Here is a 27,491-nt window from a genome sequence, read left to right on the forward strand (position 1 = left end):
AACACGCTTTGATCTCGCCGCAGACCGGAAGTGGCTTCGCATGGAGCCTGTTCTCATTCTTAGCAAGCCTCTGCTGCCCCCATTATAACCGAGGCATTTTCACTCGCTGGTAAGTAGACTAAATCATGTATTTTTTCCCCCTTTTAAACGCATTCACGGGGGCTCTCCAAGGTAGACAACATTATTAAAAGGGAGAAAAAGACGTGATTTAGTCTACTTACCAGCGAGTGAAAATGCCTCGGTTTAAAATGGGGGCGGATGGGGCTGAAGAGCAGCAAAGGCTCGCTAAGAATGAGAACAGGCTCCAGTAAGCTAGGCTAAGCTAGCGACTTCCATAGCTTTCCACGCTTACAATGGGAGTCGACGGAAGTGTCGTAACTCTCTCTTTCTAGGGGTCTAGTGGTACCATGGCCTGGTTGCATTGGCCTCACTTCATGGTGCTTCTTGTGTTCTTCCTGCAGGGAGTTCAGCCACTGGAAGGTGAACAGCTTGGCCACGGAGAAGAGAGACTTCCTCAAAGCGCCGCTGCCCCTGGCGCCCGAGTTCCTACGCAACCTGCGGCTGCTGGGGCGACGGCCTACCCTGCAGCAGATCAACGAGAACCTCATCAAGAAGTATGGGACTCACTTCCTGGTTACTGCCACCTTGGGAGGTAAGAACGCGTGGGCTTTTCTGGGATCCTGTGTTAAATGGTAAACGGTGCATTTCAGGCACGTGCACACATAGACATGAAAGGGGGCTTGACTGAGCCCTGCCCTTTTACCTGTCTGTAAAAAGTGCCCTCTCAAGACCATGAATGCAGTTTTTACAATGGTGAAAGAAATGCAAATGCCCCTCTTTCCATGCCATGCCTGAAGGCGGCATTCAAAAGAATTGCCTTGTCCAAACTCTCCTGAACTTGAATGCAGCATCTTATGTTGAAAGAATTGCCCTCTCTGTGTAGAAATCCATGCTCTAGCGCCACATTGCCTTTTTATGCTTAGTTTAGTGTGGCATCAAGTACTGAAAATAGCCGACCTCCAGCTTGGAGGTCGGCTCTGCACGTCCCTGGTGCATTTATATATCGCCTTTTATCCAAGGCGCTTCACAATGATTGTGCATTACATTCACCAATTCACACACCGATGGCAGAGGAAACCATGCCAGGCACCAACCTGCTCATCGGGGTTCATAGTCTTGCTCAAGGACACTTCGACACTAACTCTGGGGGAGCCCGGGATTGAACTGGGAACCTTCCGGTTCCGCTCTACCTCCTGAGCCACTGCCGCCCCCGTTGCTGCGGGGATCAAGCACAAAGTTGCACAGCTGTCTGTTCAGTGTTTTTAGTGTTTGGGGTGTGGATCACCATGGAAACGAGCCGTCGGCTTCTTGTGTATATCCACACGTTGACATTATTAATGTTTTACAGTTTACAGTTTAGGCATTTAGCAGACGCTTTTAATCCAAAGCGACTTGCAATAAGCAGGTAATACACATCACTATAATAAGCAAGATAATATGTCAGTACATTACAACAATATAACATATGCATAGGAATATCAATCTAGAAAAACAATAACATACAGTAGGTAGACCACGCACCAAATCAGTAAAAAACATCTAAAACCTGAAAATGCTATCTAGCTTCATGTATGGTCATTGAGGGAAGGGGGAGTGTTACAGTAGTGCTATGGGTTTAGGTGGAGTCTGAAGAGGTGAGTCTGTAGTTCTAAGTGCGAACGGTCGATGGAGTTTATTCCACAGTTTGGTGGCCAGGAGGGCAAATTGTCTAGGACGAGTGGATTTTTGTCCCTGATTTTCTTCTTAGGTTGAAAATGGTTAAATATATATTTGTCTCTGTATTTTACAAAGTAAAATAATGATTCATAACTAGTTGTATATCGCGAAGTGAAGCCTTGCTTCATCATACAAGGCTGTCGCACAAAAGTAGTGAAAACAGCCGATCTACAAGCACACAACACGCATGGTGTGCTTGTAGATCGGCTGTTTTCACTAGTTTAAATCATTTTAAAAATGATAAATACAAAATAAACGGTTTTGGACATCACGGTTTCTACCCGACAACGACGATATATTGCAATGTGATTGTTGCAAAATACAAAGACACACTCCTGGAAATCTGGACCCAGTGCAGTGTATCCCCCCCAAAAAAACAAACTAACTCTATTTTTTAAATTGAAGTTCAGAGGCTGTGAGAGTTCAATTTACTATAATGATAATAGATGCCTGAAAAGCAAGCTTCGCTTCTGGATTTTTCCTCCCCCTTTTGTCTGCCAGCAGTGTGATCTTACTATGCACCTGTGGCTGTCAAACGGTCTCTTTGTATTCTTATACCATTAGCCTTCTCATTCAGAGAAACAGATCGAGAAGCCTAGGCGCAGCTGCAGAAACCTTTGCACAAATTACGGAGCATTAAATGTGGCAAGTGTCTCGGGACAGACTCTCTGACGCCCGTATTGAATTTCTTTTTACCTTCAATCTGGTGTCAGAGGAGCAAGCCGTGGAACATTATCGATCTCCTTCCTCACAAAAGCAAGAGCGAAAGCAGCCTTGCAATCAGAGCACTGATCTCATGGCATTACTTAAGTAAAAGTATCATTGTAGAAATACTCTGTTACAAGTAGAATCCCATAATTCAAAATGTGCTGGAGTAAAAGTATGAATACTTAAAGTACCAGGGGTAAAAGTAGAAATTGTTTGAAAATAGCAGATCTACAGGCTCACAACGCGTCGCAAAGCAAACAGCTTAAAAAATAGGGACAAAGTATGTTTTATAATATTTTGATTGTTATCTGCAAAGTAACTAACTAGTAACTAAAGTTTTCAAATAATTGTAGTGGAGTAAAAAGTACAGACATTTGCCTTTGAGATGTAGTGGAGTAGAAGTATTACAAATTGGAAATAGGCCTACTCCGGTAAGTAAAAGTACCTCATAACTGTACTTAACTAAATGTACTTAGTTACTTTACACCACTGCCTCATGGTATTGATACAGTGCTACTCTTCAAATGCCAAACTAGTCTGTCTTGTATCAAACATTTAAAAAAATTAAGGAGATACTTTTTGTACTTTTTAATTAACCAGGTCGACGAGTCAGGAACCAGTTCTTGAGGCCGTGGCTCTTGGCCAACTGTAACTTTGGTACTAGAACTTGATGTGTTCACAGTGAATCACAGAGAACAGAAGCACCAAATCAATCTGGACAATATCTGGACATACATGGCCAGGTAGCAAGTACTGTAGCAATTTTCTGCCAAAGTTCATAATCACTCGGATGCATTAGAGATGCATGCTGCTTGGTACATTTCAGCAGGAATGGAGATTGTAAAATGGAAACAAAATCATTATTCTGTACATAGATAAGATACTAGATAATAAATAATATTGTATAATTCATTATACAAAGGCATAATGAAATAAATGTGTCTTTTCAAACTTTGCAACTGGACTGGCAAAGGGTCACCAGATTACTGAGTAGAGTAGAGGTTATGATAAAGCATAGGTCCACGTACAGTACGGTATGCGATTATTCTTTTCGTACTCGATGCCTTGTAATGGAGCATCTCCACCGTTTCCGGTGGAGATGACGGAGGTGTGCCGTCTCAAGCGGATTGAGCCACTTGAGACACAGCCGAGCGAGCTAAAGTGAGCGAGTCACCGTGTCGACTAAGCGTTGCGAAGATCGCTTAAGCCGACTCAGTGCAGTCCGAGTTACGTCCCGATAGGGACAGAAACGTAAATCTTTGTCCCCCCTGACTTTCGGCACCTCCGCGCAGTCCAAGTGAACACAGCGGAGCTCCGGTTCAGCCAATCACAAGCCGTGGCCGACAAGGCATCGTGTACGAAAACAATAATCGCGTACTGTACACCAGTAGTGGTTCTCAAACTGTGGCTCAGGACCCCCAGGCGGGTCCCCAAATGATTTCGGAGGATCCCCAGAAGATTTTCTCAAATGTGCAACATTGTTTTCTCATTCAACAGTAAGCAAACCAACATACAGTATAAGTGTGTACAGGTTGTGCTTAATTAACGCTGGCTCCAGAACCTGCCCCCCCGCACTCCGGTACTTCTAGAAGGCGTACCGTCAGCTCAAATGCAGACAATACAATATGTTTTTATTTAGGCTAATTTACCACAGAGGGATTTAAACTGCCTTAGGAGCGTAAATCTTCTTCACAATAACCGTTATTATTCTCTGTCAGAATAATTGAGCCCGGTGGTCCTACCTCACTATGCTTTAGTGTAGAGCTCTACGAATAATGTAAAGGCCTCAACGCATCAAAACAGGCAATGTTTACAACTTGATGAGAGGAAATATTGCTTTGGAAGAGAGAGAGAGAGAGAGAGAGAGAGAGAGAGAGAGAGAGAGAGAGAGAGAGAGAGAGAGAGAGAGAGAGAGGAAAATACCGTAAACTGCACGACTAAATTGACGAGTGAACTGGTAACATGTGTTCTCTCCTCTCCAAGTTACACCGATGCGCATGTCTCTCTGTATTGTTAAGCAAGCTCATTGCATATAGGTTTTTTGTTCTGTGACTCATGTGCCTGACAAAACGGAGAGTTCATTCATATGCGCAAAATTAAACTTGTTGTGTTGTCCAGCAGCTATTGGTGGGGAAATGGCACTCCTAGGAGCACATTTTAAAATAAGATTCATATTTCCCTGGCCTTTTCTGACAGAAGAGAAACGAGGGAAGTGAAGAAGGCATTGATGTGGAAACGGTGACCCTTTTGGCCAAGCTTTCTTGGGCATTTCTTTTCGCATTGCGAGGCATTGTGAACATGTACTGTAGATCGGTTATTTGCACAATATTTATCTGTGGAACTAAATTGAATGCCTCGAAACTGACTACACTTCCTAGTGCTTGTCAGGGGTCCCCAGTTCAAATTGGATTATTTTGGGGGGGTCGCGGCCTGAAGAGTTTGGGAACACTGTACTACAGCCTCTTTGATTGATTGATTGATTGATTGATTGATTATTTTATTAGACAAATGGAGAACTGTACAAGTATAGTCAATACAATAGAAATGTAGTACAGTACAAGTACAGTTAAACACCCTGCCTAAAAGGAACATCCCAAATAAGACCTTTTACAGTATTTTTTACGTTGGAAGTCCTTGGTATTTAATTCATGGACATAACAAATAGCAAGCAAAGAAAACATTCAATAATATCACAGTTATAAAAACACTGTACAGGATAGGGGAAACAAGGGGGTGGGGCTAAGGTAAGGGGGGTGCTCACTTCTCACCTGTCTATGGGAGAAGTGAAAACTAGCTCCGCGTCTGGCCTCCTGAAACTTGAGTTTTCAGGGCAGTTTTGAAGGATGCCAGCGAGCTACATGTTTTAAGGGAGGTATAGTCAAGGAATTCCACACCTGGGTGGCAGTCTTAGGAGAATGTACCCATATTGGTCTTATGTTATCTTATGTGTTATCAGATCATTGTGTGCGCTCCCTCTGGCGTTGTGGCTGTGGGTGTCGCTAACCTTTTGGAGATGTTTGGTCAGATATGCAGGGCGGTACTGAGGGGATGGAGGGCAGATTTGCATTGATTATCTATAGCCTATTGTACGTATTCAAGCTGGCTGTACTAACACTGTGTGCCAACCCTGAAGCTCTAGTGTTTACACACCCACTGGTGCAAACTCATGCACATGCACACCCTCGGTGTGCGACGGAGAAGACAAATCCTTAGAGCGCTTTTTTCCCCTCTCTCGATAATCAGTTGAACAAACAGAGCTGTGGACGGCCACCGTCTCTAAGCCAGTGGTTCTCAACCTGTGGGTCGGGACCCCCAGGGGGGTCCCTAAAATATTTTGGGGGGTCCCCAGATGATTAACTTAATGTGCAACATTGTTTTCTCACTCAACAGTAAACAAACACACATACAGTTTAAGTGTATAGAGGGTATCTGCACATTTCTAAAGTGACAATTAAGGACTTTTTAATACATCTAAAATGACAATTTAAACATTGGCCATTTGTCATACATATTAGATCTACATGCTCACATGTAGATCTGCTATTTTCACAATAGAACCGTGTAATGCCTCAACTCTTAGTGCTCATCAGGGTGGGGGGGTCCCCTGTAAAAATATGATTATTTGGGGGGTCGTGGCCTGAAATGAGAACCACTGCTCTGGGATATGTCTGATTTGGATGTCTCCTACATGTGCCGTGGGAGGCACAGAGGAGAGGAACACGGTGGGCAGAGTGATGGTTTGACTCTGTTTGCAATTAATGGCTTCAGCCAAACGAGTTGAGGCAAGAGTTGCAGTTTGAATACCAATGAGCATGTGGCAAAGACTACAGAGTAGACTGTCTCTCTCTCTCTCTCTCTCTCTCTCTCTCTCTCTCTCTCTCTCTCTCTCTCTCTCTCTCTCTCTCTCTCTCTCTCTCTCTCTCTGATGACTTCATGGTGTGTATACTGCTTCTGCACTTTTATGCCAGAGTTGAAATATGCATAACATAATGATGTTATGTTTTGTTAATAGCTCTGTAGAAAAAACAATAAGTATGAAAACATATTTATGAAACCACTCAAGAGTAGGGTATTGTTACGTGCCCAACACAAATGTAGGCTATGTAGCCTTGCTTTTAGGCACAGAAATAGAATCCTTTCTCTGAAAACAGCTCCTGCAGTATTTTGCCGCTAGGATTTAGGAATGGGATGAGGGGTGTAACCTGTAAGAAACACATCCCAGCAGCTCAGCACAAAGTTATTAAAAATATTATTTTGATAAAAATTGAATAATCCTTGTTACAGAAATCACTTGCCATACAGAGAGTGAAAAAAATGACTGTATCAAGTACATATATTATAAGTACCTTTTACCATTTATAGAGGGTTTAAGTGGTACCGGATATGCGGCTCGGCAAAGAAAAGGTGAATTGATCCCAGTGCATGACCGGAGGACGATATCACGATATATTAAATCTCCACAATGCGATTATCGTCAGTGTTTTTCATCACGATAAACGATAATATTGCATATCGTTCCATCCCTACTTTCAACCGCTGCATACCGTACGCCGTACGTGCTGTGTTAGCTGATCTACAGTGTGCGGGAAGCGGGCGTGTAGACACTGTTAACTGTTGATGTCACACACTTATACGCTTGATCAGCTTGATCAGTCCTGACAGGTTGATCAGTCTCTCTACCCAGAAAGTGAACAGATTATGTCTAGCCTGCATGGACTGCAAACAGAACTGTTTATCATCACATCATGAACAGGGAGGGGAAAGTAAATTCTTCATTAATTCAGTGAAGTGGCCGCCACCACCACACTGCCTCTAATAAATCAGAAGAACACGAGAAAACTAGCAGCCTTTACAGCATGGGAATAGCTGGTTGCCCTGGAGTTGTTGGTATATATGCATCGCTGGTCTAATCATAATATATGCAAGGACACGTGTGAATTAAAAATGATATCGTCGTTGTCGGGTGGATGTCCAAAATGGGTTAGGGTTAGTCCCTTTTTGTTATTTTTAAAATTATTTTAAATAATGAAAATAGCAGATCTACAAGCACACAACGCCTCGCATGTGTGCTTGTAGATCTGATCTGCTATTTTCACTACTTTTGTGCGTCACTTCCGAATGATGTATTGTAGGGCTTTAATTTACAAATAAAAACATACAAATTTGAAACTTGGAGATAAAAGGTTTCTGCCTGACAGTGACAATACACACTATCTATTTATACAATACTACAACACGGCTGAAAGAATCATGAATGTCTGGCCACGATTGACTTGAATATATTCCTATAAAAATGGCAAAATATCATTATGAGATGTATTTATCAATTTTGAAAGACCTGATCAGCATGTGGTTTTAACATACAGTAAGTAGTACAGTACCATGCTAAGTAAAACTAAAAACATATATAGTGAGTAAATAAATTGTGAATTTATATAGTGCTTTATTCCAAAGCGCTTTTCAGAGATTGTGCATTACATCCACCCATTCTCACGCGCACGCGCACACACACACACACACACACACACACACACACACACACACACACACACACACACACACACACACACACACACACACACACACACACACACACACACACACACACACACACACACACACACACACACACACAGAGAACAGGATTGCTGGCATTAGAACTGTTGTTGTTGTTGCATTAGGTATCTTATTTAGTGAAATAATCATACAAGCTTCTTTTCCTTTTTGTCCACTAGAGATTATTTTCTCAATTATATGTGCAGTCTGCCTCCAATAATATATACATTCATTAATTTCCCCACCACACAACATAAAAAAGAATATATGCTGAATGTAGGGAAATGATGGTTGCTTTAGGGCGTGTACTGTACTCATATACTGTAGTGTTTTTCTCTGTCAGAAAAGCTCTGCCAGGATGCTGGGGAGCACTTCATATGTGGGTTTTTGAAAAGGGGCGACAATGATGATAGAGTAGAGGTCTTCACGGGTCCACCAAAATCAAACACGAGACCCAAAATAAAGCCCTTTGCACACAGGACCGTTGCGTTTTTTCCGTTTGCTGTATGAGTAAAACGCATTGGATTTGGTGTGCAAGGCTGTGCGGAATCCACACTGCGGATCCGAAAGAGAGTCGTAAAAGGAGTCAATGACTTTTTACCGCATGCGACAAGACGCACAAATCGAACTGGTTTCGATCGAGAAAAAAAACACACGGCCGCAGCCACTTGTCGCACGTCAAATTCAGAGCCGGTGTGCATGAAGTCGTAGAGAATCATTGTTTTCTTTAAAAAAAATGCAATAGTCCGTTTTGTCCGTGCGAAAGAACGCGTCTGTCATTTCCGTATTTTATTATGGGCTTTGGATCCGGGTCAGGTCCCATTCTGTTACCATGGATTTATCATTATGAGTAACTAGAAGCTCAAATAGAGAATGAATGCCCCGCCCTTTAATGCAATCCCCATTATACCTGTTGTCATAGGACCCGTGTTGACCATCTGTTTGACTGTGTCCATGTATGCCCATATATGGAGATATCTGTCTGACTGCGTCCAAGTTATGCCCATATATGGAGATCTCTGTATCTGCCTGACAGTTGGCCGAGCGTCTAGTCGAGGACCGGCCTACTCGGGAATGATGTAAATAGGGAATGAATGCCCCACCCTTTAATGCAAACTCCATTATACCTGTTGTCATAACCTGTTTTGACCATCTGTTTGCCTGTGTCCATTTATGCCCATATATGTAGATATCTGTATCTGTCTGCCTGCGTCCATTTATGCCCATATGGGGATCTCTGCAGACACAGTGCCGGTTCTGGAAAACACTAATGTCAGACATTAGCTCCGCATACGGAGATTCTGGACCTTTCGCGCTGGTTCCGGATAACCGCATATAACAAGCTTCTTTTCCTTTTTGTCCACTAGAGATTATTTTCTCAATTATATGTGCAGTCTGCCTCCAATAATATATACATTCATTAATTTCCCCACCACACAACATAAAAAAGAATATATGCTGAATGTAGGGAAATGATGGTTGCTTTAGGGCGTGTACTGTACTCATATACTGTAGTGTTTTTCTCTGTCAGAAAAGCTCTGCCAGGATGCTGGGGAGCACTTCATATGTGGGTTTTTGAAAAGGGGCGACAATGATGATAGAGTAGAGGTCTTCACGGGTCCACCAAAATCAAACACGAGACCCAAAATAAAGCCCTTTGCACACAGGACCGTTGCGTTTTTTCCGTTTGCTGTATGAGTAAAACGCATTGGATTTGGTGTGCAAGGCTGTGCGGAATCCACACTGCGGATCCGAAAGAGAGTCGTAAAAGGAGTCAATGACTTTTTACCGCATGCGACAAGACGCACAAATCGAACTGGTTTCGATCGAGAAAAAAAACACACGGCCGCAGCCACTTGTCGCACGTCAAATTCAGAGCCGGTGTGCATGAGGTCGTAGAGAATCATTGTTTTCTTTAAAAAAAATGCAATAGTCCGTTTTGTCCGTGCGAAAGAACGCGTCTGTCATTTCCGTATTTTATTATGGGCTTTGGATCCGGGTCAGGTCCCATTCTGTTACCATGGATTTATCATTATGAGTAACTAGAAGCTCAAATAGAGAATGAATGCCCCGCCCTTTAATGCAATCCCCATTATACCTGTTGTCATAGGACCCGTGTTGACCATCTGTTTGACTGTGTCCATGTATGCCCATATATGGAGATATCTGTCTGACTGCGTCCAAGTTATGCCCATATATGGAGATCTCTGTATCTGCCTGACAGTCGGCCGAGCGTCTAGTCGAGGACCGGCCTACTCGGGAATGATGTAAATAGGGAATGAATGCCCCACCCTTTAATGCAAACTCCATTATACCTGTTGTCATAACCTGTTTTGACCATCTGTTTGCCTGTGTCCATTTATGCCCATATATGTAGATATCTGTATCTGTCTGCCTGCGTCCATTTATGCCCATATGGGGATCTCTGCAGACACAGTGCCGGTTCTGGAAAACACTAATGTCAGACATTAGCTCCGCATACGGAGATTCTGGACCTTTCGCGCTGGTTCCGGATAACCGCATATCAGGTCAGGTCGAGGCCGGGCACTGCACTCCCTGCTGCGGCGGGGAACGCATGTGCCGAATTCTGTGTAATGCAAACCCCATTATACCTGTTGTCATAGGATCCATTTTGACCATCTGTTTGCCTGAGTCCATTTATGCCCATATATGGAGATATCTGTATCTGTCTGTCTGCGTCCATTTTATGCCCATATATATGGAGATCTCTGCAGACACAGTGCCGATTCCAGAAGACTCTGATGTCAGACAACAGCTCTGCATACAGAGAATCCAAACTTTTTGCGCTGGGTTCCGAAAAATCGCGTATCGGGTCGGGTCGGGTCGAGTCCGGGCACTGCACTACCTGCTGCAGCAGGGAACACGCGCGCTGAATTTGAAGCTGGTGGGACGAACGGTTCTCAAGATACGTGGATTACATAGATACATACATATACAGTATATACATACATACACACTCACAGAGATTTTTTGTTGACTCATGTGGCGTATGTGATGTCAGAGCCTTTTATGAAGTGATGTCACAATGAGTCAGCGCTTGCTCCGGAACGGCCCGATGTCAGTCATCTCCGCATACGGAGATTCCAAACCTTTCGTGCCGGATCCGAAAAACTGTGTATCGGGTCGGGTCGAGGCCTAGCTAAGAACGTAGGCAAAGGTCTGAGCTATCTGCGTGCGAAATTTGGAGTCTGTAGCACCAACCATGTGCTGTCAGGGCTCTTTCATGCGATTCGGGCCAATTCGGATTTGCGTCCATTGACTTCAATTAGTAGTCAGGACTCCGCATATGGAGATTCCGAACCTTTCGCGTTGCTTCCGGAAAACCACATATCCGGTCGGGTCGAGGCCTAGCTAAGAACGTAGGCAAAGGTCTGAGCTATCTGCGTGCGGAATTTGGAGTCTGTAGAACCAACCATGTGCTGTCAGGGCTCTTTCGTGCAATTCGGCCTCGGCTTCAATTAGTAGTCACTATACCTGATTTAAATGAAGATAAGGCTGATCGATCATTATAGGGCATAGCAGTGGGCGTGGTTTACTGGTGCCACAAAAAATCCCATAGAGATTTACACAAATATTTATATCAATTATTTTAAGCCTATAGAATCAAGCCATCCAGAATCCTGGTGACCATAAAACCTTTTTTTTAAATTATATAATTAGGCCTATCCCAGCAAGCATGTCAGGACCTGGACCAATCAGTGACGTCTCGATTGGGGCCAGATCACATATGGGGATGAATTTGACGTCATTACCAGGACATCATATGGACTTTTTTGTTTGACAGGATTATTGTTATTGTTTGTAATGTTAGTTGAAATATGAGCATATAAGGTTATATTCTGGGACATATCTAACTAGTTATGATATTTATCTGGACTAGAATATCACCTGATTTCAACCAACATAAATCCTGTCAAACAAAAAAGTCCATATAACGTCCTGGTAATGACATCAAGATCATCCCCATATGGGCTGTGATCTGGCCCCAATCGTCACTGATTGGTCCAGGTCCACCGTGCTTGCTGGGATATGATATACTACATTTAATAAATACCCTTTGTTTATCGTTTTTTAAAGGTTTTATGGTCATGATTCAGCAGGATCCTGGATGGCTTGATTCTAGGCTTGATTGTAGGATATTTTTGTAAATTTGAAAATGAATGAATGGCCGATATTTTAGTGGCACCAGTAAACCATGCCCACTGCTACAGTGTTTGCTCACTCAAAGAAGCGCCACCCCGTGGCTGCATTTGAAACTACAGTACAGTACATCGCATGACCTAAATGCCTGAAGCGAGAGGACAAAGTGACGTGAGCGAGTTTAGTCAGAGCAGATGTACCGTATACTGATGAATCTAACTTATATCCATATTTATTTAGGGGAGGAAATAATGAGGAATGGGCCCTTTTCAAAATCAATGTGCATAATAACAGTTACATCTTGAATTTACATTCCATTTGAAGAACCATATGGGTATGATGAAAATGAGCTACATTTTTAAAACCCATTTTACTTTTAATTGTTGGTGGACAAAGGTGGGACATATTGTTGGGACATTAACTGTGTTGGTCTAGATTACTTCACAGGTCGGCCTAATAAACTTGAATCTTATAAAAGAACTACACTTGAACTACAATAGACTTATTTCTGTGATTTATAAGGCCACATGCACTCATTATTACCACGGGCACAGCAAAGACGCAGGCTACTCTAACAGGCTATTGTGGGGGTATCACAAGCCATATAAATAATCATTACTGTCATATGAAAAGGTCAGAGCAAAGTGAGAGCAGGGAGATAAAAAAAATACAACAATTGAGAAATTTCAGACCTACTTAGTTGGAGGTCCTCCATTAAAATTCAGTGAGTCATTGGAGGAAGGAGGAAAGAGAATAATTAGAGAATCCCTTGCCAAAGAAACTAATCGTATTATTTTGGTCTCCTGGCAGTAGTTCATGTATTTGTTTAATTTATAGAGAAACGGAAGCAAGCGTGGCATCATTACAAATAACAAAGGATGGATAACAAGTAGTGTGACTATTATTATCCACTGAGGAGAAAGCCATGTGGAAAAACAACATCCCAAACTTATGTTCTGTCATTTATTATATTCACTTGCATGCCTCGGTTACACCGTTGTAGCTGTTTATTTATCCCATCTGAATCTGGACAGGAGGAATCCTTGACAACGTTCATGATGAACTGATTGCTAGATTGATTTCTCGAATTCACTTGATTCTGCATTAATTACGTTGATTCCCACTAAATGTGATTTAACCACTTACTGTATACCTATAGTCACTGTCGGGCAGAAACCTCGTATCTTCAAGTTTCAAATTTGTACATTATTTCACCAAGTAAAGCCCTGCTTCATCATACAAGGCTGAAAAGGTGAAAACAAGGTGAAAACAGATCTACAAGCACACAGTGCTTGTAGATCTGCTATTTTCACTAGTTTAGTTCATTTTTAAAATGATAAATATAAAACGAACGGTCTTGGACATACAGGGTTTCCACCCGACAACGACGCTAGATGCAGTGAGGCACGACAGCTTAGCTGTATAGATAAGAGTGTGGAGGGCAGAGATTCAGGATGGTTTGGGCTATAGACCGCACTCTTGCATCGCATCGCATCGTATACCTATAGTGGTTGTCAAACTCTCATGTCAAGGACCCCCCCAAATTGATAATTTGACAATGGACCCCCATCTGAAAATGTTTTGTGCCTGGGACACCCAGAAGAGAAGATTTGTGTTAGAATTTGTCCAAATTATAATTATTCAAAGGTTTCCAATGCTTTCAAGATAACATAATGCAGATTGTACAAACTCTGTACAAAGCCAATGTATGGATGGCTTATGGATGATAAAGTGGTTAAATGAGTGTGATGCTGTATCAACTCATTTAGCCCCACTTTGAGAACCACTGCCCTACATACTGTACTTAAGTCAGGGGTCTTCAGAGTTAAGGGGTCCTCTTGAACTCTAACGTCCATATTCTGAGAACTTTAGCTCGTAGATTGGCTATTTTCGGCAAAGAGGTTTGGTGTATAGGGGAAACAAGAGCAGACTAAGTACAGAGTGAAAGGTCAAGTTTATTAAGTATTGACGGTTCAAGTGGTTAAATATCTGAAAACACAAATTGACATGAATCCAAAATACACTGATGATTGTGCTGTCAAACGATGAAACTATATGGAATCTACAAAAGGTTGTGGGGGTCCCTGCTTCATGTCTCTCTCAACTAAGGGGTCCTTGGCCTGAAAACGTTGAAGACCCCTGACTTAAGTTAAAGCTGCACTATATGTACAGGTACTGTAACTTTCCTCTTCTACCCTGGATTTGAACCCGGTTTCCTGTGCAAGAGCTAGTAGAGCCTACCTGCTTGCTCAGGGGATAAATTCAGATCCCGTGTCTAGGTGAGACATGACCTTTGACGCGATATGAATGTCTCAATAGAAGAGCAGGGAGACCAGGGACGTGCAGAGAATGTTAGAGAGGCAGAGAGGCAATTTTTAAAATATCGAAAATAGCCGACCTCCAAGCTCACAATGCGTCACGCTCCACATACTGGAGATGTAGCGTAGAGCATGGATTTCTACACAGAGAGGGCACTTCTTTCAAAATAAGATACTGCATTTAAGTTCAGGAGAGTTTGCACATGGCAATTCTCAGGTATGACATGGAAAGAGGGGCATTTGCATTTCTTTCACCATAGTAAAAACTGCATTCATGGTCTGGAGAGAGCACTTTTTACAGAGGGATAAAAGGGCCCCCTTTGATGTCTATGTGTGCACGTGCCTGAGGGAGACAAAATACAACCACCCCAGTTGTATAAGTCATAATTTGTACTCAACCATATGATGCATTGTGCTGACTGACTGGTGTGATCACACAGGTGAGGAGTCCCTGACCATCTTCCTGGACAAACAGAAGCTGAGCAAGAAGTCGGAGGGAGGCAGCAACAGCTCGGTGGTGTCCTTGGAGCTGCTCCACCAGTTGGCCGCGTCCTATTTCACAGACCGAGAGAGCACCCTGAGACGGCTGCACCACCTCCAGATAGCCACCTCCGCCATCAAGGTATTGCACTGTACTGCACTGTATTGCAGTGGTTCTCATCCTTTTCAGGCCGTGACCCCCAAAATAATCATATTATTAATGCCTCAACTCAACATCAAGAGTTGAGGCATTACATTTTGTATAACACGGTTCTATTGTGAAAATAGCTGATCTACCGGTACATGCTCACAACGCCTCGTCTATATCGTCTATTCTGACAATTTCTGCCTCTAATATTTGACAATTTGGTCAATGTTTAATTTGTCTTTTTAGAGGTATTAAAAGCCCTTAAATTTTCACTTTAGAAATGTTCAGATACCCTCTATACACTTAAACTAGTTGCTTTGTTTACTGTTGAGTGGGAAAACAATGTTGCACAGGTTCTCAAGTAACCCACAGTTTGAGAACTACTTCTGTACTGCAGTGGTTTTCAACAAGTGGTCCTTGAGGGGGTTCCAGGTGGTCCCCAGCTAAATTGTGGAGAGATGGTAACCGAATGGACCCTTAGGCTATAGATCTTTAACTTGTAAAAGTGTAAAACGACCCTTACGGGTCCATTTGGTTTCATTTTACGTTCTCAAGTAGTTGCTCTCTGCCCTGTATCTCATTCAATTCAAAGACTAGGTACAGTAGGCAAATTATTTTGGTGGTTGCATGTATTCCCCGTTTTATAAGTCTGATTTTGGTCTTCTCTTATATTTCCTGTTGTCATTCGGTTTATAAGTTAAACTGTTTTTACTTTAAACACCTATAATAGTATCTTACCAAATAGAACCTGAAGTGCAAAGACAGGGCAAGTTTTGACAGTCAGTTTGGTATACTTTCTGTAAGCGTGAGTTGTATCAATGTGGCAAACCACACTCTCCCCGTGCAAGCATTAATTACATTCAGAGTTTGACACACAGGTCTGGCGTTAATCTTTGTTCCACCATCGTTTCACACAGAGGCTACAGATGATCTGTCACATTGTAAATTATATGTTGTTGCTATATATACAGTACATGGCTGTACAGCCACCCCTGCTGTCACTGTAGACGCACTGTAACGACATCCTCTCCGCCTTTCATTCCGGTTATCAAAACGCAAGCGGCTCGTCAAGCCACAAAAAAAGTGTCCAACCGGGAGAAGGTATATCGCTGCCTCCAGCACGTTGACAGCTTCTCGCCTCCCACTGTGAGCGTAGATACACAACGCTCCACCAGCTACGCTGTGCTCAGGGAAGGTTCAGAGGGGAATGTTCCCACGTTTACTTACACCCACATGAAATAGTCATGTGCTTGGGTTTTAGCGTCAGTCGAGAACCATCTCACAATCTGGTCCAGATATGGGAATAAACACGCCGCCCACGCGTTTTCCCCGTCTGCTGCTATTGTGGCAACGCCTTGTCATCAGTTAGCGCTTCCCATCCGCTCCGCTCCGCCGCTGTGATGTTGTCATTTAAAAGGGGAAAACTTTTTTTCTGCCGTTTTTCCCCAGAACTTCCGTACTGTAAGAAAACTTTTCTGCTTCTCCCCGGAATATAAGCAGTCCCTTGATTGGCTTAAAAGTAAAAAGTGTGAAGTTGAAAGTGTCAAATATAGCTACAGTAGGTGCTACACGTCTGTGTGATGTTCAGAATTTCCAGGCCCGTACAGTTTTCAAACGGTTTGTTTTCGTGCCTGACAGATTGATTGACAATGACATAAATATCTGCATGTCTGCTATATAAAGCAACCCCTTCCACACCAACATATTCATCATGTACTGCAGGGGTTTTCAAACTTTTTTGACTCAGGGCACCCCTGTAAATAACCTTTTCATCCACGGCACCCCTGAATTACACTGTTTATTTTTAGAATCTTATCATCATATTGGAGAAATATCCGTTTCCATCAGGACTGACTGAAAATAACGTTATACTTGACGTTTAACCACTTGAACCCCAGCATGCCTATTCACCAAAAATAGACGATCTACAAGCTCACAACCCCCTACATCACAGTGACATCAGAACATGATGTCAGAGTGATGTCACAGTCTGTAAAAATGTGTACTGACTGAAGGAAGGACTGACACAGACAGACAGACAGACAGACAGACGGAGACAAGCTGCGACATTTCTCATACTGTGACCTTCGTTCACAATTAGTTAAGTCAGTGGTTCTCAACCTTTTCAGGCCGCGACCCCCAAAATAATCATATTTTCACTGGGGACCCCCACCTTGACGAGCACTAAGAGTTGCGGAATTACATTTTGTACAACACGGTTCTATTGTGAAAATAGCAGATCTACATGCTCACAACGCCTCGCAACGCAAGGCGTTGTGAACATGTAGATCGGCTATTTTCACAAATTCTGCCTCTAATATTTGACAATTTGGACAATGTTTAATTTGTCATTTTAGAGTTATTAAAAAGTCCTTAAATTGTCACTTTAGAAATGTGGATATACCCTATACTCTTAAGCTCTGTGTTGGTTTGTTTACTGTTGAGTGAGAAAACAATATTGCACATTAAGTTAATCATCTGGTGACCCCCCCCCCCAAACTGAGTTAAGATGCTAAGCAGCTCTGCAAAAAGACTCTCTTTAAGTCTTTTTTTTTCTTCTTTTTTTCCCCGTCTATCTATCCACTTTGGCAGAGAACTGGGGGTTATTGCCTGAGTCATTGCTGAAGGGCTGTTGGCACTTGGTGGTGACAGCAGGTGTGTGGGTGGGCAGTCTGCACTTATCTGCCTCTCTCTCGCTGCAACTGAAATAGCTGGTTTTGATTGAAAGGACTTTAACTTTGCATGTACTTTGAATGAAGTGGCGTGCTATCACAACATATCAGTTGCCATCGGTCTGTGACATGGCTGGCTGTGTGCGTCTGACACTCTAGCATTTGAGCGGCTTTCAACCTTCTTGTTGACAAGGCATTTCTCTTCTCAGGCCAAGTACTACAGATTGTTTCTTAAAATGTATAATAAATGCCACAAAGCACTGAATTGATTGTGCAATAAAGCTCAGGAATTACACATTTTTGGAACTTGCCCAAGTTGGTTTAAGCTAGAAGGGAAGTTTCAGTGCAAGCTTGATCTAGAACTTCTAAATTCTAATGAGGTAAAAGTTCCTTCACGATTTTCTTTCTTTTCTTTTTTTTTGTGTCTGAGTGATGCAAATTCTCTGGCAAGAATACCCCACAGCCAGCTCCACACTAAAGTGACACTTTAAAAGGATCCTTTTGAACACTTAAGATATGTCACATTATAGCCTGTTTACTTCCAAACCTTTGGCCTGTGTCATCCATAAACTGGATTTCAACAACTGCTTGGGGGCTGAAATAGAGTTGATTTAGATTTTTTTATTTTTATGGCTCAACTTTTTACCATGAAACCTGTCTGAGCTTTACGGAAATCCTATTATTAGCTTAGCTTCAGTCTTCAGTGGTTTGGATAATGGGAAAGTGTTTCCCTGTCTGTTATCACTTCCATTTGATCAATCTATATGTCTAATCTAGATCCACGCCACAAAGGTAATTTAGTAATTAGGTCACTACAACATCAATTCAATTCTTCCATAGTTCCAGTTGTCCATTGGTCCATTCTATACAGTACACATAACACATACAATATTGTGAGAAGGGCTTCCAAATTGTCCCAAATGTAAGACAAAATACAAACAAATAATCAATAGTTAACTGCTCTAGTGCCTATCCCGAACTAGTTCGGGATGATTTGGACCGTCCTGGGTGCCTATCCTGAACTAGTTCGGCTTTTAAAAATGTATTTTTTTTGTAAAAAAAAAAAATTTAAAAAAAAATCGAGCCGAGCCGCCGGCCGTCATCTGTTTACACGGCCCGCGAGAGCGTCGCGCCGCCGATATTTACCATCCACTCCAATGCAATCCAGGATCTTTAGAGCTCATTTTCTCTGTTCCATGCATATCCATGAGGTGTGCAAGGTTTAATCATGGCTAAATCGCCGAAAATAGGGCTTCTAAAAATGCTTGGTAGCCAATTGCTAACTTCAAGCTAACTTCATCCTGTCCCTGTTGATGACACAAAGGAAAGTGTTCAGGCTTGTCATGGCTGCGCACGGCTTGTGCTGTTACAGCGCTTGTGGATGGGTGTTTTCTATGGCCACTGGGCGCCCTCTAGTGGTGAAAAGGTGGCATTGAAAGCGTTAAAACATCAAATAATGGTTAAAGTGTTAATGCATAATAAACACAAAAGGATATACAGAGTTCTCTTCAGGTGGTTCAGGAACTGAAGTTCCTTTGAAAAGCACATCTTAAAAATACTTGTGAAGCTTCATTATATATCTTGCCTATCACGGAATGCTGGATAACTGAGAGCAGAAAAAGAGGACACCTCTATTGAATGTGGTGCAGAAGATCGTCTGTTCTACTTTTGGCTCGAGTTGAATTGAGTGTGAATTGAAACCGGTCTCGCTGGCGTTGGTGAATCTACCGTAACAGACAAGGCCACGAGAGAGGTCCCCACTCGTGTGTTAAATACAGTAGTGGCTTTTAAGCGAGCATCTACACTTTTTCATTCCTTCGGGGAACGTGTCTTTTTTTGTCGACGACACTTATTTTTTCCCCGCCAGAAACTCAAAATTAGACTTTCTGCTCGGTTGTGACCCAGGGGATGAATCGTTCAGGCTTCAAACACCGTTCCCCTATCAGCTGTCAGAAGTTTCAGAACATCCACGGCATGCCGTCAGCCAGTCGTACGGGACACATTCGTTTCCCTACAATATGGCTATTCAGCACTTACTTTACGCACGGTTTTGAGTAAATGAGCTGCGGCGGTTGTAGATGCAGCTGCATCTGCTAATTTGAGAACAGCATAGCGCAGTTTATTTTAGTTTAGTCAAGTTTACTTTAGTTTTTATTTGTTTTTTCTACTTTGACGTTTAACTTTACCTACTACTTTAATTGAAAAAGTTGATAGATACATAAAAAAACAACCTTGCTTTGCTCGGCAACATTATTGATTCTCAGCAGGTATCTTGCTTGCATTGTGGGAATGAAGGAAAATGGAAAAGAGATGGAGGCAGAATGCATGATGGGAGACTTTTAGAATGGCCATGGCACTACAGTACTTCTTCCAGACTAAATAATCAATAAGCAGCTGCTGTCAGGATTCACAGCAGGGGTGGCTTAAGTCGTCCCTCCTCAGGCTATTCTATCAGTGCATAGTGCGGATGACGATAAGTGAATCTTCGTGAAGAGTGACAACATAGTGGGTAGTTGACAGCATGGCATAAGCCCGTAAAATGACGGCTAACAGACCGAGTCACGCTCAGGTTGGCCAATTCTCTATTACCGAAAAAGAAAGAAAAATAAGTCACTTAAAAGTGGTGGTTCTCAACCTGTGGGTCGGAATTATTTGGGGGGGTCCCCAGCTGATTAACTTAATGTGCAACATTGTTTTCTCTCTCAACAGTAAACAAACCAACATAAAGTTTAAGATTATAGAGGGTATCTGCACATTTATAAAGTGACAATTTAAGGACTTTTTAATACCTCTAAATTGACAAATTAACATTGGCCAAATTGTCAAATATTAAAGGCAGAAATTGTGAAAATAGCCGATCTACATGCTCACCACGCCTCACGTTTGCATGAAGATCTGCTATTTTCACAATAGAACCGTGCTCTATTGGGTAGGGGGGTCCCCAGTTCAAGAGCAAGAGACAGCGAGAGACAGCGAGAGAGAGAGAGAGAGAGAGAGAGAGAGAGAGAGAGAGAGAGAGAGAGAGAGAGAGAGAGAGTTAGAGCGAGACACAGTGAGAGAGAGAGAGAGAGAGAGAGAGAGAGAGAGAGAGAGAGAGAGAGAGAGAGAGAGAAAGAGAACTGCCTAGTCATTTCCATGACAACGATGTGCTGATTGGCTGGTTACATGGGTCACACAGAGTTCACAGCCACGCAACTTGTGAGTTTTGGATAAGCACAAGCCATTCTCTGATGCTGAAATAATTAAAGAATGCTTGACTTGCTTTATTTGAATATTATTTAAATAATAACATTATTGTTGTCTGTATTTATATAGAAGCTTTTTTTAACCCCACTTCTTTTGGGGTATTCTTATAGGGGGTGTTTAAAAGTATTTGAATTGTTGTTAAAATTGCAAGTTTTATTTAAGTTGCTTTTTCTTTTCTTTCCTTTTTTCTTTTTTGTATTTTCTTGACAAAAGTTGACTATCCACACACATTTACTTACTTTTAGCTTTTTCATGGATCCTATGGACGGGTTTCTGGTCCACGTTACACTGATAAGAACTAGATGCGCACGCAGGTCGGTACCAAAATTAGCCAATGAAACCAGTGCTCCCCAAAACAACAGGTTTGGGGATTGGTGGGAATGATATATTCAGCTGTGCATTTAGTCTCAATGTTTGTAAACAAGAAACCGGTTCATAGTAAATCCTGCTATCCTGCGTTATCAACGAGGCGAGGGGGGCCAGACAGGAGCGGCGCGTAGCGTAACATGGCAGCCAACGTCTTCAGTCTCTGCGAGCATGCATGCTAGCGAGGATGTGCTGTGATTGGCCAGTCTTCGCTTTGGCTGGAGACAATGAGTTCCATCCAGCACCAGGCCAGAACGCCTTGGTGCTTACTGCCTTGGGAAATGCCAAGAGGAAACTCATTGTCTCCCCTATCCACAACTTTCCAACATCCCATCGTGCATTGCGCAGAAGGAGTGCAGCAGCTTCCGGCGTCGCAGCCGAGTGTGATCTACAAGCTCACAACGGTTGCATCTGCGACGCGATGGGAGCTTGTATGTCTGCTGTTAAACCGGAATTGTGCTCTGATTGGTTTGATTAAAGTAACGCCGGCTAAACACACCCATTCTGTGTTTCAGTTTTACCGCGTAGCGCCTCGACCGGCGCAGTGCACAGATTACCGCACCCATACAATAATAGCAAAATGGCATTGGCCACGCCTCCACGTCTTAAGGTAGGACATAAGACCTAAACGCCAGCTTCACGCCCCTCTGACTGTTCCAGTTTCACTGACATGTGCAACATTTTCCCCTCAAGATATTAAATATTGTCGCTGTCGGACAAAAACCTCTAATCTCCATATTTTAACTTTTTATGTTTTTTCATTAAAGGAGTGTTCACCCCCAAAATGACTTTTTTCCTATTGATTACTCACGCCATGGAGACTTGAGTTCAATAATATCTTTTAGTTTTTTGTTGTATTCCTAAGACAATAATTTGATTACAATATATTTACCCCCATTGATTCCGGATGGGGAACCAAATGCATTTTTGAATTTGAATCCTGAAAAGTAACAGTTTTGGACATATCCATGCACCCAACAGAGCAGTATCAGTTGTACATCCAAATATAGCCTTAGGTAATTTCTTTTGATAATATGCAATTTTGAGGCAGAGCAGACAAAATTACACAGTGCATAATTTGCAAAATAGAGTAATTTGACAATGGAATGGCTTAGCTAGAAGGCACATCCATCCTTGTGTTGCTAATGGTTCCATCCAGAGTATGCACGGCATTGCAAATTAACCATTTCTCATTTTTGCCTGTGCTTTTGTTCAATCCAACGTGATTTCTTCCTGCTCTTATCCAATTTATGCAGTCCCACTCACCATATCTCGCATTCAAGCCTGGCCTCTCTCACTTTAACCCCCCCCCCCCCCCACCACCACCACCACCACACACACACAGACTTTGCTTGGATGAACCCTGACTGCATGAGTTCGGTGACCCCACAGCCTTTCCTCGCGTGCCACAATTTACACTTTGAACATAAAGTTGTTGGTGACCCTGTGGACTCTCCTCTGCATAGGCCAAAGTTTGCACTTATTTTCCGTTTTAAAGTCACTTTTATAGCTTTCTACTCATGTTGCTTTTGCAATTGTATATCGTCACTGTCGGGCAGAAACCTCGTATCTCCAAGTTTCAAATTTGTAATCTTTTTTCCCAAAATAAAGCCCTGCTTCATCGTACAAGGCCGTCGCACAAAAGTAGTGAAAACAGCTGATCTACAAGCACACAACACCTCGCGGTGCAAGGCGTATGAGTTTAAATCATTTTTTAAAATGATACATGAAAAACAAACGGTTTTGGACATACAAGGTTTCCACCCGACAACGACGATATAATGTGTTTCTCATGCAATGAATATACTGTTCCTTTTTTGGGCCCATTATCGAGGGCCGTGTCGGTCAGTTCACACCATTTGATCCGGTCACGGGGGGCAGAACGGCCTCTAGGGACCAATAGCAGTGCTTTAAGACCCGTTTATTTATCTGCGTACTTTGCGGTTATTCTTTTGCCTGGTTCCAGACCATAGACTCTCTGGTCTGGAGCTGAGTACATGAATCGGCAGTTTAGCAGCCAAAAACTGTGGCTGATCCAATGAGCGCGGGGGGTGGGGTGGGTTTAACGAATATCCAATCCGCGCAGCAGTTGAAACGATTCAAACGAAGTTCACACAGACAGGCAGGCTGAGGCAGGCACACACACACAAACACACACACGCACGCGTGCTGATTTCACCAAGCTGTTAATGTTGATTACATGTTTCTGATCGCATGCAGTTCTGTGTGGAAGCAGTCACTGGCACAGAGAGACGCTCACACAATCACACACACACGCCGCGTCCGTGTGTCGCGTTCACCATGCGTTGTGGTCGCGCGCGTGCACGCTCGCAAAAAAGTCCCTCCCCCGTAAATCGCTCAGAATAGGGCACAGTTTCAGACTAAAGCGTGAGCCGAGTCTGAAATCAGGCTAGTTCTTCTTTTATTTAACACTCTCTCTTTCCCCCGTCCGCATCTCCTCTCCTTTTCTCTGCCTCCTCCCGTTTCCAGAGGTCCCTCTGAGGACTCCCAGGAGGGCGTCTTTTAACGAAATATGAGATATTGTTTATGTATCATATAGGCTACTCACGCTGCCGTGCGCTTTTCTCCCGACGAACTTGTGACTTATATGGTTGCACTCGATACAAATGAATATTTAATTGACCTCAATAGCAGAAGTTTCAGGGACACCACTTTGGGAGGGGAGAGCATAATTCATGTTTTTATTCCTTCCATAGAAGAGCGCAATCCTTTTTTTTTATGACTCTGCAGAGACGGCTGTAAAGGCGCAACGTTTGGAACGTTGCTTCTCTCCCTTTGTCCCATGTCTCTCCTCCTCTCTCCATCTGTCGACGCGCGCACATTAAATATGCACGTACCGTATGTACAGACAGATTTACATATTATGATAAAGTGCATATTTTCTCACTCAGTCCATCTCACTTGGATGTTGAGCACTGTTAATCGCTCTCACGTACCCTGTATTATCGGTGTATGACTCTTATGGGTTCATTTGGAACCATTTTGAGCACTAGTAACCACATTAATCATATGTTCCTACTTTCTGCTTGTTAGTGTATTACAGGCATAATTTATACAAAAAATGTTTCACGATTCCCCAAAAAATGTTGCATCACAATGTGACAGTTTGGAGCTCGTAGGTCGACTATTTTTGACCAGCGGAGACTCCAGTTGGAGACTCAATAGGTCAGTGTTTCTCAAATGGGTGTACGCGTGTACCCCTAGGGCTACATAGAGGTAATACAAGGGGTACTTGAGAGAACATGGAAAATGGAAACATTTATTTTACTGTTTTATGATAAAACATTGACAAATGTATGTGAATGTGCTGCTCTGTACAGCTTTAAACCAAATTAAGTACGGATTCTTACTGTACTGAATAGAAAACAGGCTACTTACTTTTATGTTCAACATATTGACGTAAAAACTGGACTTTTGATGTCAGTATTTTCTAGTCAAAATACTGTTGTCGATTAAAGGGGGTACTAGGATTCATATAATCAGGAAAAGGGGGTACTGAAGCCCAAAAAGTTTGAGAACCACTGCAATAGGTCACATGCACAGCAGCCATTTTGGAGAGAAGTTTGGTCTCCTCTCACTTCCTTCACAGATGTTACCAAGAATACTCTGGCTCTGTTCCATTCTGGTCAAACAGAGTGCTGATATTGTGCATGTTGGCTCACTGGAAACACTCTGCTACACCTGTGGGTCTCAACGTGTGGTCCAGGGACCCTCATGGTTCCTTGGGGGTTCCGAATGACCCCTTAAAAGGTGTGTACAAATGGAACCAAATGGATCTTTGAAATAAAAGGTTTGAGAACCCCTGTGCTATACATGAAATGGAATAGAGCAGGGGTCTTCAATGTTTTCAGGCCAAGGACCCCTTAGTTGAGCAAGAGACTAGGCAGGGACCCCCACAACTTGTTTAATAGATTCCATATCGTTTCATTGTTTGACAGCACGATCATCAGTGTATTTTGGGTTCATATCAATTTGTGTTTGAACCGTCAATACTTAATAAACTTGACCTTTCACTCTGTGCTCTGCTCATTTTCCCGTCTACACCAAACCTCTTTGCCGAAAATAGCCGATCTACATGCTTTTCTCAGAATATATGGACACTAGGGTTCAAGTGGTTAATATAAAAAAGGAGAAAAAAGTTTCTATCACACAAAGATTTAGAGGACGCCCAGTAGTAACTCTGAGGACCCCCTAGGGGTCCCGGACCCCCTGTTGAAGACCCTTGGAATAGAGCCTTCATTAGTATCATTGGTAACACCTTTGAAAGTGAGAAGAGACCCAACTTGTCTCCAATATGGCAGCCTATTGAGTCTCCTACTGGGCAGCCACAGAGCCATCGAATTATTGGTGTATGCGACAAAGAAAAATCTCCACGAATTCAAGGCTTTTCATGGGGTGTGTAATTGATAGAAAGTCATTTCTTTAGGTGAACTACTCCTCCAAGTGGCTAAATTAACAGAGGAGTTCTTCCAGTGTATTTAAACACAACTCTCCCCTCACCTTGCCTCTCTTTTCCCCCTTCCATCTCTTGCTATAAAAGCCTGGAGGCTGACAGCCGAGGCTGACATAATATATCCAAGCTAAAGCGGCGCGTGCCGTCAGAGGGTCGGCCGTGTCAGATCACACGGCGCTCGGCTATCAGGAACAGCATCAAGCAGTCGCTCAGATTAACCTGCGTTGACCCATTCAAACTTCACAACAAGCTGCTGGATCTGAACATCAATCAGTTCGCCGTGTCACCGGATTTCGCGCATGCAGGAACAGACAGCAGAGATTAATTGCAGATGACAAATCCCCCCTACACTAACACTCATGCTGCCTCCATGGCCCCAATATTCAACACCCACAACACAAATAGAGTCTTTTTTTTTACAGCAGGTCCCCTTTTATACTCTCCCATTTCAATTGACACTCAGGATCTGTGCCGTGTCTTGGACAGGAGTGTTTAAGGGGCTCAGTGGACTTGAAGCTGCATTCCACAGTATGAGATTTGATGTCGTTTCAAGTTCTCAAACCCATGTCTCCCACGCAGGAGGCACCATTTCTAATGTATGCATGGGCAGGGGAGAAATTGCGCTTTGAGCTTCTATAGTCAGGTGATATCTTAAAAAGTCCTGGAATAAATTCCTTACCAAAACATTTCTTCACCAATGTGTTTGTAAAGTTGTCTAGTAACACATCTCACAAAGACTGAAATTCAGTTTTCCTAGGAGAATTCGTTACAGCTGATGAAAGTTGGAGTCACATTAAATTAACTATTACAGGATAAAACACACCAAAATAAATAAATATGCTTTAAGTAGCATGTGAGGGGTCAAACTAGGGTTTTTTAATGATTCTGTATCCAGTTTTAACCCAAGGAAATGTTTTTTGTGCAAAACAAATGCTTGCAATGGATTCAGAATCATCCATTGCCCCTAGTTTGACCCCTCACATGCTACTTAAAGCATATTTATTTTGGTGGTTTTATCCTGTGATAGTTTATTTAATGGGACTCCAACTTTCATCAGCTGTAACGGATTCTCCTAGGGAAACTGAATTTCAGTCTTTGTGAGATGTGTTACTAGAAACCTTTACAAACACATTGGTGAAGAAATGTTTTGGTAAGGAATTTATTCCAGGATTTGACAATTCTGAAGATATCCCCTGACTATTCAGGTAGCATCTCTTGTCCACCAGTAGTGGTGGTCCTACCCAAACACAGGGCCTAAATGTATCAATAGAAGAGCAGGGTGAACACTTTCCACCACTGCAGATGTGTGTCGCATTAAATACTTGTACTACTGGACATACTGTAAAGTATATATTGCTAATATTGGACTAGTACTGCATACAGTACAGAAGATAGGTGTGCAATTGGAGGGTACTGATAACATTAACACGCGAGAGACAGTATTGCAGATGGAGTGGAGCTTTCCAGAGATTAACAGTGGAGTATTGAAATTTAAATAATAAAGAAAAAGACAAACATTAATACTGTATGGCCGTTACTGGATTGAAATACAATTTAATATTATACCTTTTTGTTCCACCGCGCTC

At 42.6% G+C, this 27,491-nt stretch overlaps 1 protein-coding gene across 1 annotated transcript in view; it reads left to right on the top strand.

Annotated features, from left to right (window-relative positions):
- brinp2 (bone morphogenetic protein/retinoic acid inducible neural-specific 2) overlaps nucleotides 1–27,491 on the top strand; it is a gene marked incomplete at both ends in the record, with an annotated part of 142,807 nt that overhangs the window by 16,286 nt on the left and 99,030 nt on the right. The window contains 2 exons of the mRNA XM_080725575.1: nucleotides 462–652; nucleotides 14,960–15,141. Coding sequence (XP_080581701.1) covers nucleotides 462–652; nucleotides 14,960–15,141 — 373 coding nt within the window. The remainder of the gene's footprint in view (nucleotides 1–461; nucleotides 653–14,959; nucleotides 15,142–27,491) is intronic.

The sequence above is a fragment of the Nannobrachium achirus genome (assembly GCF_963921795.1).
Source record: "Nannobrachium achirus genome assembly, chromosome: 5".
In the NCBI taxonomy this organism is placed as follows: domain Eukaryota; kingdom Metazoa; phylum Chordata; class Actinopteri; order Myctophiformes; family Myctophidae; genus Nannobrachium; species Nannobrachium achirus.